Source organism: Pteronotus mesoamericanus, unplaced genomic scaffold (assembly GCF_021234165.1).
Source record: "Pteronotus mesoamericanus isolate MK-2021 breed Mesoamerican mustached bat unplaced genomic scaffold, CSHL_Meso_final contig_221, whole genome shotgun sequence".
Taxonomy (NCBI): domain Eukaryota; kingdom Metazoa; phylum Chordata; class Mammalia; order Chiroptera; family Mormoopidae; genus Pteronotus; species Pteronotus mesoamericanus.
This window is the reverse complement of record NW_026555092.1, coordinates 18,603,519-18,618,108: the sequence shown is the minus strand read 5'-3', so window position 1 is coordinate 18,618,108 and position 14,590 is coordinate 18,603,519. Positions and strand designations below refer to the sequence as shown.

Below are 14,590 nucleotides of genomic sequence, written 5' to 3'. Positions count from 1 at the left end.
TAAAAAGACTGAATTTAAATGTGTCTGGTATGGTTAGTTTAAGGATAGGAAGTCTCTGGGACTAAATAGGAGTAGAACAGTTCCCCTGGGAAGTTGGAGGAATAACCCTGGAACTTGTTAATTAAGATCTTGTTAATGAATCTGCTTGTTAATGGTCTATTAAATAATCACACAGTGAAGTTTACCGCACAAGTAAAGCCTTCTTCAAATGCTTGCTCTTTCCAATCCTCCTGGCCCAGCTCTGACTTCTAAAGATCTCTGCTAAGGGCAAGCCCTTCGAAATCCTTCCAAATCTGACACGGCCCTCTTCATCTTGTGACGCTGGCCTGTAGAGCATGGCTATTCTTGCAGCCTAGGAAAGTTCTCTGGGGCAGAAAGCCCTCTGCCTCTTGATGCTGCCTGTCATTCTTTAGGCTGACGCATTACATCTCTGAGTTGAAACATTTCCATCCACGAAATAGGAACAGAGTCACTGGCTCTGGAAACTAAAAATTAAAGGCACTCTGAACTTTTCTGGGAAGAAAGGTAGTGGAAATCTGATAAAATTAAATTTCAGCTGAGATGCCACAGATCTGTGTAGGAAGTGGTCTGTCAACCCACATTCACAAAAAGTCTACAAAAAACTTTTGTCCCAGGCCACCAAGGAAAATAATGCTGCAGGTGGTGCCAGGGAACACAGACTCTTCTGGAGCTCAACTTCAAGGATGAAACAGCATGTAAGAGGGCTCCCTCTAGGTTGAACACTTAGGTATTTCATAAACTGCTTTCGTCTCCTAAGACCATTCTGCTGTTTAGACAGAAGTTCTTGGAAGGGGATAGGTATGTACCGTGTGTGTTCTTTGCGTGGCGTGTGCACAGGGGAGGGGCATTTACATGGCTATATTTACATTACAAAACATGCCTGTGTTATCTTTCCTGATTCAACAACCCTGTAAGGTTGAACGAGGCTTATTTGCCAGCTCCTATTTTAGATATGTGTTGCGGGGTCTCAGAGAAACAAAACAAGTTACCCAAAGTTACACAGCAGTAAATGGCAAGCCAGAGCTTCTGGCTCTGTGCTCTTGTCTTATCACTGAGCTGTTCTCAATGCCTCTATTTCTAGTCATCACTTCCCACTTGTAAAAGTGCCAGGAGGTGCCCTGCCCTGCGTGGTCCTCCAGACTATGTCAACCTGGGTAGAGCCAGCATAGCTCGGCTGAGGGAACAGTGGTCCTGGGTTCACTTATTCTCACAAGTATTTTTGAGCTAGGTGCTACATGAGGAGAAACACTAGATAATCACACAAGGAAATAGACATGGGCCCATGGAGGAAGGACAATTCAATAAATAATGCAACACAGTGTGTATGTGTTTAAAAGGGGGGTAGTACGTTGGGAAAAGGACACCATCCTCAAGTCCACTACCAAGGTGGATGAGAGCATCCACTAGTGTACAGGTGTCTGAAGCCACCTGAACCTAGGACAGGGTTCATTTCTGCCCTCTGGCAGCTGCCACCAGAAGGGTTAAAGCTTAAATTAGATTGACAATCTGCAGGTGTTGGTAATTCTGCCACTGAGAGATTCCTCTAAGGTCCAACCCTTATTTCTTTACAAATGAGCATTTTAGCATAAGAAGAAAGCTTAAGGGCTGGGGAAGAGAGGGGAGTCTGGCAAAAAAACCCTCTCCAGCCCCTTCTGGGCAGTATAACAGCAGTGAGAAGACAAGCTGGCTAGAGCCCCAAGGAGCACCAAAGCGCAACTGGCCTCCCTCACATCTGGCAAAGCACCGTGAACCCCTCCACTGGGCTGCTTCATAATTACAATATTGCACCAAGAACAGGGCTGTATGAGCATATACAATCAACTGATCAGCAATCAGGGAGGAAAATGGAAAGAACCTTAGGAGGAGCAAAGGCAAAGGGAGGAACTAGAGGCAGCTGGACAGGAGACTAGAGAAAAAAGGCATCATGAGCAGACCCAGTGTATTTATTTGGACCATTCCTGGGCTCGTCGGTGGAATCCCAGACTTTTCCTCTCTACTCGCCTAGCCCTAACTCCTCTTCCTCTGAGGCCATACTCTCCTGTGAAAGGTTGCATCTGAGACTCTCCCCTAAGATAAGTGATTCACAAACTGTAAGGAGCACGAGAATCACCTGCTTCCTAAACCTACAGATCTCCAGGCCACAGTACCTGGGATTCTGATTAGGAGGTCTGATGTGGGCCCTGGGAATATGCAGTATAAAGGGCATTCTCCACCCTGACCCTCCTATACCACTACCACAAGTAACCTGGAAGTAGCTGTCCTTAGATAACATTTTAAGAACCCCAGCCTTGGGGATTACTCCTTCTCCTGAAACCTTAGAGCCCTTATTGTCTGTTGTTGTTGTTTTTTTATATATCTGTATATATTATCATTTCTTTCTCATATATATATGCTAACTACTCATCTTAACCATAAGGCCCTTAAGAAGAGGAAGTTTCATCTCCTACTTCTCTGATGCCCCTGCAACAGCACTGAGCACAGCGCTCTACGCACAGGAGCTCAGGAAATGCTGTGGATGTAGAGAGATGATGACGATAAAGAGGCCAGGGGAAGGAAAACCACAAGAGGAATGGCAGAGCACAGAGGCACTGGGTGGAAAGAACTGTTTTTAGTATGCCTGCATGTGCCAGGCTGGAACAACAGTTTCCTTCTCTTTTTTTCCTTCTTCAATAGTCTTGGCACTGCCTCATGAAAGTCAAGCCTGAGCAATACACCTCCCATTAGAAACTCTGCCAAGAAATCCTGCCAAGAATCCCGGTACTGTGTGGCTTAGTTTAATGGCTAAAGGAGGACTCTAGGTCCTGAGACCTATCAGGTCTCTGTGCAGGGCAAAGTATAGAGCTGAGTGAGAACTTTAATAAAGAGACCAGGGCCCTTGATCTACCTCACTAAACAGCCACAGGGTAATGGCCTTCCTTCATTTCAACAAACATTTCCTGCGTGTCTTCTTCCTATCAAGCATGGTTCTAGATGCTCATAAGATATTCTATGTTGCCAGGAAGTATTTTATGGTGGCTGATCTTTAGAAAGTTACTTTAAAAGCAAGACCCTATATGATGCTGGGCTTCATGAGCACACAAGTATCAAATGGACATTCTCAAGAATGCCTGGCTATAAGATGAAGTACTATAGAGATCTGAGTTCAGGCCTCAGGTCCAGGAGGAGAGAAATTTTATTCTTACTTTATTGTGAGAAATCCTCAGAAGCTCTGTAGTTCTTTCTTCCACTCTCAGATGCCATATTTTGTCCAGAAAAGCAAACAGCAACATCTAGCCCCTTCGACTAAGCAACTCCTTATTTCAGATATCGGCTTAAAAGTCACTTGCTCCAGAAAGCTATCCCTGACTACGAGACAAGATTTGGTGCTCCTACTTCTAACCCCATGGCATTATTATACTTCCCCTATTATAGTACTTTTCACAGTATCCTGCAGTTGCTTACTAAATACTAAACTCCAGTAGGACAGGGGACTACAATCTGTCTTGCTTATCATCATATCCCTAGCACCTAGCATGATGCTTAGAACGGTGCAGGTCTTCAGTAAACACTGGATAAATGGTTAAGTGTATTAATGAGTGCATCATACTCTCTACCAAGATGGAAATGTAATCATGCCTCATGTGCTCCATCAGTTTTCTCCACATTGCCACCAATAAACACCTAAGATGAAGCAGCACTATCCCTTCTGCAGTACCAGTGTTGTATAGAGGTAGAACTGAGGCTCACAGGATCACCCCAGTAGAGACTCCAGGAGGTACTTCCTATGAACAAAGATGGACACAATGCTCCAAAGTCAATATAATGTCACCAAGAGCCTGAGAGTTATACCAGCCATAAGCCATAATGCCAGCTCTGTCACAGACTTGATGGTGAGATCTCTTCTAAGTCCCTCAACTTCTCCTAGACTAAGCATTTTCATGAAGAGGATATTAGGTCTTTCAGCAGCAGGTACTCTCTCTTAATAAAGAACAAATGACAATAAAGAGTTACCCACACCATGATGGGAGGTTGGAAGAGGAGGACAGCATTTGCAGTGAGACATCTCTATGGTTAGGAAAGGGTTAAGCTCACCCGTCTGTCTGGGCTCTCTTACCAGTAAATCAGCCTTGACTGCTGCTCAGTCTGAATGAAGCCCCACCAGGTTGGCCTGTCAGGAAGGAAGCCCATGCGTCCAGACTTTTGTTGTTCTAAGGATTTTTTTTTTTTTTTTAATTTTACTGCTCAGGAAGGAAGCTGAAGCCTAGGCCCTAACTGCAGTCCTGCTGATTACTTGCCCTAGCATGTGCTCTTCCTTATCTATCTATGTCTTAGGACCAACTTTTTCTTTTCCTAGAATTCCTTCATAACTATAATTTTGGCATTTGGGCCTAATTTCCAGGCTTTCCCCTCTTTCTCAAAAATTAAAACAGCATTTCTTTTCTTACCTCCCATATACCTTTGTGTCTGTATATGGAAAAGACTGGGAATAGGGAAAGAGGAGAAATGGGAGCTCTATAATCTAAGAGACACTGTCCCCAACAGTGAACTGAGACCCTTCTCTTAAATGAAGTCACGAAAGAATGGATAGGGATTGAGGCATTGGACTACTTGCCTCCAATGGCTATTTCTGCTACACACATCCGTGAACAGAAGACTTTTCAAACATGAACTACTATATTTAAATAACAGACTCAAATCCAAGGTCCTCAGGCAGAGGGTCAGCCATTCCCACTCCCATCCTCCTTCTTCCCACCTCGCCCACTGACATGCAGAGTCATTCTCTTGTACTCCCAAGCCCCATGGGGTTTTTTCTCTACAAAGAGAAAAACAGAGTTTATTTGTGCACTCAGTGAAATGGACAGCCCTCTTTTACTCCTAAGAGAATGCACACAGACACTATGGAAGAGGCCCATTCCCGCCCAACCCTACCCTTCCTTTCCCCTGCTAATCCCTCCCCAACAGTCCCCCCGCCCCAGCTCAGCCCTGCTGCTGTATTTCTCTCCTGACCTACAAGGCCCCTTCAAGCCCCGTCCTAAGCCTCCCCCAAGCAGAGACAATCCATCATACTGTGGGGCTGTGACACGCACAGATGGGGGAAGGTTCACAGATTTCTCTCACATAGGCAAGAGGGTAAAAGTGCCTGTATAACTTAAAATCTAAGGACATACTTGAAACTCTGGGACTTTGAATTCTAATAGTACTCAAATACCATTATAGCAAATCTGATTATATATAGCCCAAATCTCTATTACACACAAATTCTAATGGCTCATTTATTTCAACAGTACCTGATAATACAAAATTCCAGAATAAAAAAAATATAAGATTCAGATTTTCTACCTGATCCACTGCCTAGATATCTAACCTTAGTCAAGCCCCTTCCTGACTCAGAGAGAGATTCAGCTTCTTTAACTCTAATACTACCTTGCTTCTAAATAAAATGAAGAGAGGAGGTTAGAGGGACACCAGGGCTAATCCTGGTGGATGGACAATAATGAAGGGAGGTGAAACAGCTGGTTATCACAGAAAAAGGCTCTGAGCTTTTCTCCCTCCCTCTTTGCCATAAGGAATGAGTGTGTGAAAGGATCCTATATACATGCTAGTCGTTAATGACCCTGTGTTGGGCCATATCAGTGCTTCCAACAATGAAGATTATACCACCAGATTGTCCCTGAAATAATAATAGTCATTATGTATTTGCATGTGTGAGGAACTGTTCTAAATATTACCCGTGCATTTAATCTCATTCTATCCTTTACAACAATCCCTTAAGGTTGTATAATTCCCACTTCACAGGTGAGAATACTGAGGCCCAGAAAGGTTAAGTAATTTGCCCAGGGTAACACAGCAAGTAAGCTAAAGGATCAGAATTTTATTCCAGAGACTGAACTCATAACTATGTTATATTACCTGCCTGCCTTTGATCTGAAACATATTCACGTTGTGACTCAAAGGAACAAATACAACATTTATTTGGTACTTATTATGCTAGGCCACTCTGACTTAGTTTGAATCAAACCCCCAAAAAGCAAGGTCAAAAGAGAGCAATATAGGATTAGTTGGCACCTAAATCAGAATCATATACCTGAAGATAAAGCAAAGGTCTCTCTAGGGCTGGCCCTTTCCCCCTCCCTACATCTTTCTGACTGTCTGCTGCTCTAAGATGGATGCAAAGCCATAAGTCTCAGCCTGCAAATGAATTTCAGTGGAAAAAGACAACCCTTGTCTGGTGAGTCACACTCAGGCTTACTGGGCTTGATTTCTCATGAGACTGTACCGAAAGGTTCCTTCTTCACACACACAGCTCTAGACTTTCCTAAAGCTTGTGCTGCTAAACAGAATGTACTGGATGAGCACCATGTCTTCCCCTCAAAACATAACTTTCATTTCCTCTAGGTCATCTCCACTCAGAACACATTCTACAGAGAAAATGGACGGTCAAATGTCTGAATTGCCAGATGGTTATATATGTGTCTACAGAGCCCCCACATCACTTGTCTGTTTCCAGCTTCAACCAGGATGTAGGTAGGAACTTTTTTTCCTAAAATACACACCAAAAGCAGGTCTGTATTTGTGGACTCCCTGATAGGGGATATAATGCTATGGGAAAACATTTGGGAGGGGAATAGACTCCAGTCCTGCGTTTCTAGAGAGTTAGGGGGGAAAAGCAAGTTTTAGATTATTTTTTAAGGTATGAGTTTTCAGTACCCAGAATAATCAGCAAAGTAAGTCTATATTTGAGAAAAGTAATTTCACTTATGTCCTGAAAAGCTCCCTACCTCCCTTTGTCATTATCAAACCTCAAGGCATAAATAAATTCTTCCTTTCTTTCTATAAGCATCTATACCTTTGGGATAGCAGTCTTATAGATACTATCCAGTGCAATGCTGAAGAGTGGTAAATTGATAAAAACTTAAAGTAAAAATTAGATTATAATCATCACCATCAATTTATTCAATACTCAACTAACATTTACTGAACCCTTTGATGTGACTGTCACAAGTGCAAAAAAAAAATTTAACACTAAAACTAAAATGTGGTTAAGATAATAGAAAACTCTGATCTACTGGATAAGGCTGGAAGGGAATAAATTATTCCTGTTTACTTAGTATCTACCAGGTTTACTGATTCATACCACAGCCTATCATTTCGCCAGGCCTAACCCCATAGGTTTTAATTCAGGATCTTTTCCTGGAAAAGGAGTAAGAAAGAAAGTAGGTGAAAGTTCTTTTGCAGAAAAATTCTCTTCCTTGACCTAAAGATAGAGATATTTACAAATTCCCACCCGTCAAGTTTATGAAGGATAAAAACCACACTGTTTTACCACAAAAGTCACAATTTAAATGGTATTTTTAAAAAAATTTAGGACATTTTAGGTAATATATAGCAATGTTACCCGTAAGCCTATAGTTCGTCTCTTTTTAAGAGGGTAAAATGGCACTGAAAAATGCTATTAAACTGTTGGAAGAGCATATTCAAATCCAAAAATTGTCATTTTGGCGTTAAAATCACATGGATTTTATAAAGAAAGTATTATCGCTCTAAATTCCACGTATCTATAAAGAGTACATTGCAACATAACCGTTAAAATATAAAAATGTGAAAAAACAGTATAAAAATGTAACTATTAAATGTACTGTCACTCCAGATCCCGAGTATTTACAAAGACATATTTCTACATGCGCTAATATTTATTAACCAGATGCGTGTAATTAATAAGCGTTAAAAATAAGAAGAACCAATATAAAATATAATTCTATTTTTCAGTTTCCTTTTCCCTGCCTAATGAGGAAAAGAGGTGGGGAGGGAGAGCAACATTTGTTATTGGGATACAATGTGTGTTTTTTTGTTTTCAAACAAAAAAGGGCCACCAAATAATCAACCTGGGGCCGCTGACCGGAAGACAGCCCCGGAAAACTTCCCGTGGGAAGAGTTCCAGAAATTGACCAGACTTGCACGAGCCCCGCTGTGCTGGCAGCGAGCCTCAGCCGGTCAGAGGCTACCGCGACTCGCCTCGCCCGAACGCCAGCCATCCTCCCGGTTCACGAAGCCCTGGACTTGGGAAACGTTCCCCGGAACGTTTTACAGACACGGATTGCAAGACGAGGAAAACATTTCGGATCTGCAGGAGAAACCTCCGAGTCCTCTGGTGCCGAGGACAGCCTGCTGCAGACGCGCGAGGAGACGTGCGTCCCCCCACTGCCGCGCGCAGGGCCCTCCCCACCGCCGCCTGGCCCTCCCGCCACGCGTGTCCCCCTGGACTCCCCACTCCGCCACCCGCCCACCTGCACCTCCCGCCAGGTCCCGCATCACCCCGACATCCGCAGGGGTGTGCCCCCTCCCGGGTCGCCCTCCTCCTGGCCCACACTGTCCCTGCAGCTCAGGCGACGTCCAGGAAACCGCACAGGGGCTCGGTTAGGGGTGCGACCGGGGGCGAGGAACGTGGAGGGCGGGGCGCGGGTTGGGGACGAGGCCCGCCCATGGGTCCCGACCGCAGGTGGCGGCGCGGGGCCCGCCTAGGGCAGCGGCGGGAGTTGTCCCGCAGCCTCCAAGTCCAGCCGTGCAACGGCGAAGTCACAAACATTCGTGGAACCACTTGAAAGCCACCTCAGTGGCGGAGGCTGGGGGGTCTTTTTCAAGGGAGCCAACGGGGCCCACTCTGTGGTCCGTCCTCCCCTGGCCCGGTTTCGCGCCTCTCCGCGCCCCCTCCCCCAAACGATCAATTACCAGCCACCCTTCTGCTGGGAGCGGCCAGGGGCAGGCTGGCGGCCGTGAGGAAACGGCAGCCCGGATCACTTCTGCATGACAATTGATGGGAGGGAGGGCACAAGGCGGGGAGGGAGGACGGCTGCGGTGTCCGTTTTCTCACCATGGTGATTAGGCATTCCGGCCGTGCGAGGAGGCAGCCGCCGACCAGAGCGGCGCGGCGTGGAGAGAGGACGGGGAAGAGAGCGAGAGCCGGAGCGGGAGCGAGCCCAGCCGCCGGGCGGGCGGGCGAGCCGCGCGCTGAGCCAAGCCAGGCCAGCTGGCTCTGCAGCCATCAGGGACTGCTCCCGTCCAGCCCGGCCCCACTTTAGCTGTGCAAACATTTCTTTATCCCAACAAGACAATTAAACCCAGCAGCATGAAAAGGAGTCTCCATGACTGTGTTGGGAGTGAACAACCAGAAACAACCAAACACATCACAGGAGTTCTTAAAGGGACTCGGGGAGAACCCAGGGAGCAGCTGAGCAGCAATCAGGCTACGTCTGGGCAGTCAGTACAGAAAAAACCATCTGACCCATCTCTGTCTGGTGATTTGCTGACCCTCTCACAGTGGTCATCTGCTCCAGCTACAGTCCAGGAGTTCAGCCTGGTGACCTGAGAACTGCTGCAAACATTCTTTTCAGCAACAGCAATTCTCCTAAAAGCCCAGATGAGGGTCCTTGCCCACCCCAGTCTCAGAGCCCTTGGGAAGTATCCCGCGCTAACAACACCGCCACAGTGTAGCTGACCCACCTCACTCTGGGCTGACCTGGGCCTATGTATCCACACTATCGATTCTTAGAACACAGGGTCTTAAATGGTATGTGCCTTTATAAGACCCATTTGTAGAAAATGTAGAAAATGGTATTTTCTACTCAGGGCTTTTGGGACCTGAGACTGAAAGTAGGACAACCTGGAGCTGCTGTGAACAACCAGTTGCCTGCCTACCTATGAATCTGCTTGACCACAGGGAAGGGCCCAGGAAAGAGGGCCACTTGTGGCCAGCGCCCAGTGCCCATTCCTGAGATATGCCAGAAGGCAGGCCAGTCATCACTCCACATGGGCTGTTCTGGGCCCTCTCAACCCTCGAGTCAGCGCACATGCTAGCCAACTCCAATTTGGGCTGAGTGGACAGAGTGGCAGGCAGGCCAAAGACTGTCACCCAGGCAGAAATTTAGGCACAGGCGTGGTCCAAAGAGAATAATAAGGAAATGCACATGAGGAGGGCCAGAATGCTAAGGGGGTAATAAATGTATAGATTCTAGCACAAGGCAGCAGGCAATACTTATCTTCCCTTTGTTGTAAAGTTTCCTTAATGAGGAAATGTTTATTTTAAAAGCCCTGGGAAACATATCTGTAGACACTTCATATGTAAGACACACGTGGACTATTTGTAATTGGTCCATAAATTTTAGCATCATTTCCCTGGACAAGGAGCCCTGGGAGACTGGTTCAGGGAGTGACAATAAACAGGAGTTACCTCAGTCCCCTTCCTGGGGAATTATGCATCCTCCATGAACGGCTTCTCACAAAATACTTCTCCCTTTTTCCAGGGCAAATAAGTCAGTCCTGTAGAGTAAAGGCTTCTTTTTTCCATAGAGCCCAACACCTACCTCAGAAATCACCTGTGATGCCAGGTAGATGAACAGGCAAGCAAACAGGAATCATCTACTAGGAGAGACAATACTTTACCCAAATAGCTACATTTCTTTCTACAAAAATGCATATTTAATAACAAAAGAAATCCTGCTTATCAACACCCAGATTGAAGGAAAGAACATATGTACATTATGTCATGTCTGCAGGCCCCTCTTTCAGATACTCTCACATGTGAACATATCTGCATGAGGATATAGTGTGTGTGCAGGAGGCAGCTGCAACAGGAAAAACTCTCAGTGTTCCCATTGTAAAGCTGAGTTTTCACTGACCTAAAACTCGGTCGGAAAACTTCTACTCTATTTAGGGACACACACCTGCCCATTACCCTCTCTCTCTCCCCCTGCCCTGAAAATAAAACAACAACCAAACCCTAGATCTAAGCGCTCTTTAGGAGTTTTACTGCGGTATTTAATGCAAACATTTTTTTACATTTTATGCAAAAAAATGTATTTATATGAAGAAAACTGAAAAATGAGCCAACCATATCAGGAATTAACTCTAAATTTTAAAAATAAAAAACCTGAAATATATATGGTTTATATTGTATTATATTGTCAGTTCTGGGCAAAAGACACATAACCTATTCCTTTGCTCTTTTGAACACTTCCTATCCTCTCTCTTCTTGCCTTCCCATCCCCCTCCCTGCCCCATCTGCCCCTCAAGCTCTCCCTTTGGAAGCAGTCTTATATACTGCCACTCGATTATCTGAGAAATATTACTTATTTCAAAACGGTTCTGTAGGGAGGACCTGAAAGGCATCTAGTGGGAATAATCAGGCCTTCTAACGGCCCTTAAATATGTATTTACATAAAACAGGCCATAAATATTCTGACACACATCGGCTTATGACAGGAGCCAAGAAAACTGCTGCAGACTTTGTCACAGTGCCTCTTCAACCCTTCCTGGCAGAAAAATGTTTCTCTGGCCTTCCAAACACTCAAAATCAAAAGCACAGATGCTACGCGATACAGCCCTGTGACGGCTGCTACACTGCCCAAGGAAAAGAAAGGAGGAAAGAGCACAGATCTAGGGTCATCACCAAGCAACAGTCTCTTCTTCACTTTGCACCTTTGTTTTTTTGCTGAAGATTAGTCCCAAATGGAACTCTAGATAATATTGTGTGGATACAAACATCCCACACTCACACCCCCCCCTCCACAGGCTGAATATTTGTGTAAGAGAAAAAAGAGAACACAAACTACTCTCTAAAGGAAGAATATTTTAAACAAATAGAGGGGGAATGGGCTCCAATTTATGTAACAGTACAATTTGAAATAAAGAAGTTTCCCCACCCTTCTGATCAGAATCTCATTAATTTCAAGGTCAGAATTCCATTTCACTTTGGAAGACAGACTCATTTAATTTTTCTCCACCCAGGCGTATTCCTGTGTGAGGGATCCATCTCCATGGGGGATGGCACCACCACACAATGCAAACCAGGCAAACAGAAGAGTTATGGCTTTGACACTCAGGGGGGAATGGATATCCACGTCTATGAGTTCTGACTTGACTAACAAGCTTCCTCCTGCTCTGGGGGTATGACACAGGTTTGGGCTAAAAAGACAGAAAGATGGAGACAAGCTGAATTGATTAGGAGAAAAGAAAGGAATCTTTATCTGCAGATATTACTTTATGGCATATTAGTTTTCAGAGGATTTCATTTTCAACTTGTGTACTTGGAAGAAACAGGGGCACAATTTGTCACACCCTAATCTAGAGCAATTTTAGCCAGAGGTCAGATCACAGCTAGCCATGATCACTTGCATACTGACAAATGAAAACTAAACTAAACTAAAATGAAACAGACAACACAAAGCCAATCCATGTTCAGCAGGTATATGCAAAAGTAGGATCATAACACACACACACACACACACACACACACACATCAGCTGTACAGAAAGGGAAAAAGGTGAAAGCGGAACTGAAGCAAAAGTGAGAGAGCACACGGGTAGTTGTGCTGTCACATAGAAGCCTTCTCCCTTAAGTGGGGAGGTCTCGGGCTTACAGACGCTGACATAAAAGACACACTTGCAACATATTTCAAAACCAAAGAGCGATGGATTTATAAGGCAGGTTGATTTTATGATGACTTTTATTGAAAAGGTACGCGGGGTTTAGGCAGATGCCTTTTAGCGCAGGAAAGTTAACACAGTGCCTAATTCAAGGAGACAGCCTGAGGAAGCAGTGCCGACAGGGGAGAGAGCTGCAATGTCTCTATTACTCTCCTCGGCATCATAAAGAGAAGAGAAAAAAATGGCATTCGTGTTGGTAGTTTTAGAGAGGACGGGAGCACAAAAAATAGAGAAGAGGGGAAAGCAAACCTCAGATGTAGTTTTCTTAAGAAAACAAAATGAAGCAAATTTCAGAACAAAGGGCTGGGTGGAAAAACACCCTCAGTTCATAAATTTTCACCAGGCTTGAAGAAAACTGCTCTGTCTACCCACAGCCCAAAACCTTCAAAACACAATTATTTTCTGATTATATTATATTAGATGAGAAGATTGCAGGGTTCAGTAGTCCTAGTCTACAAGGTCCCAAATCAAGGTTTAGTAAGGGTAGCCAGAGTCCAATGAGGCACTTGGAGAACATGAGAAAGCTGTTCCATAAGCAGAAATTAATAATAGTTGTGAACATCAAATATGGAGCAGTCACACAGGTCAACCGTGTCTAGTCCTAAAAGTGAGCCCCAGGATAAGCATCCAGCAAACCTGTTAAATCCCAAGAGAAGTCGGCTTTCTAGCCTTGCAATTGCAAGGAAAATACAGCTGTTTGAAATGCTTTATGGTGATTGACGACACCTTTGTCCTGCTTTGAAAAATAGCCTGATGTGGACAAGGGCTGAGAGTTGTGACAATAAATTCATGTGGAGTCCACTGGATGTGATACAATGGAAAAGCTAAAATACAATACTGAGATCAGAGAAACATAATGAGGATAGCAAAGAGAAGAGGGGTGGATGAGTTTCTTCAGGCCCCCCAAATTCCCCAGGAACCTACATTTCCAATGAAATGACATTTACTCCAGTACCTATATGGCACCCGTCTTCACTCCAGAGTCCCCAGGGAATTAGCCAATCTTGCCCTGGAGAGAAAGGCAGTATGGAGGTCAACTTTCCTCTGGCTACCTTCAGAAAAACATTTCCTACAGAACTCTCAATGCATAAGGACAGAGACAAGTAAATGTTAGTATTCCAAACTACCGCATGGGAAGGAACTGGCCCTTCCCATTACTAGGAGCAGGAGAAAGGCCACCAACCTGTTGAACACTACTGTAAGGTGGGGCTTACTGGGGGTAGGGAGGGCTCACACCGAAGTACTTACATCTGTCATTCCGATCCTCTGGGCTAGATGAGGCTTCTCGATCCGAAATGAGGCCGGAGACAGCAAAAATCTTCTTCCCAGTGTCATCAACCTTAAGTGAACCGGGGGAGCTAGATGGCAGCTGTGTCCCAAAGTCATATTCCTTGCCATCTGCATCTGAGAAGCGCAAGTGGGGAGACTCTGTGTCATGGCAGTTCTTCAGTCTCTTGGCTGGTGTAAAGGCTGACTGATAACTCTCCCTGTCCTCAGTGGAAGCAAAGGGACGGAAAGCTCCCACACCGCTGTGATTCAGCATACTGATTGGAGTGCAATCTAGATTTGGGGGAGCAAACTGGGGGTGGAGATGTAGTAAAGAAGGGGGAAAATCACGATTGGCAAAAGTGCCCGGCACCCCACCCTGCCGATGGTACATAGAGGCAAAGGTGTAGGAACCGTTGGTGAAAGGAATATGCACGTCCTTGTCTACTGAGACAGGTACACCAAAGGGTCGTGGCTGCTGACAAGGGATGGAAGCATCACGGCTGGCCTCGGCCGTGGACGCCAGAACCATCAGTGCTGGGGATGCCAGCGGGTTGGGGAGGTAGGACGAGTTCTCCATCTTGAAGGCTGCCCGGTGTAAGTCCATTGGAGTTTCTTTCTATGGCCCGTGTCACACAAGAAGCAGTCTTCCCTTTGGGGGGAGGCTGAGCGGCACCTTGGATCAGGGCAGGGAATGTTACTGGGGAATCATCCCCTTCTAAGACCTGAAGAAACAGCAAAGAGAAAAAAACGGGAGGGGGGGACATTAGGGGGAGGAAAAAATGGGAAACCCCAGGTGATTGAAATACCATCCTTCTGGCTTACAGATGCTCGGGCAAGAGACA

The 14,590-nt window shown here is 45.3% G+C and overlaps 1 protein-coding gene across 2 annotated transcripts in view; it reads right to left on the bottom strand.

Moving 5' to 3' along the window:
• RNF220 (ring finger protein 220) overlaps nucleotides 1–14,352 on the bottom strand; it is a 222,959-nt gene extending 208,607 nt beyond the window's left edge. For both annotated transcript variants that reach the window (XM_054572121.1, XM_054572122.1), the window contains exon 1: nucleotides 13,728–14,352. In XM_054572121.1, coding sequence (XP_054428096.1) covers nucleotides 13,728–14,352 — 625 coding nt within the window. The remainder of the gene's footprint in view (nucleotides 1–13,727) is intronic.
• Nucleotides 14,353–14,590: the final 238 nt, after the last annotated feature.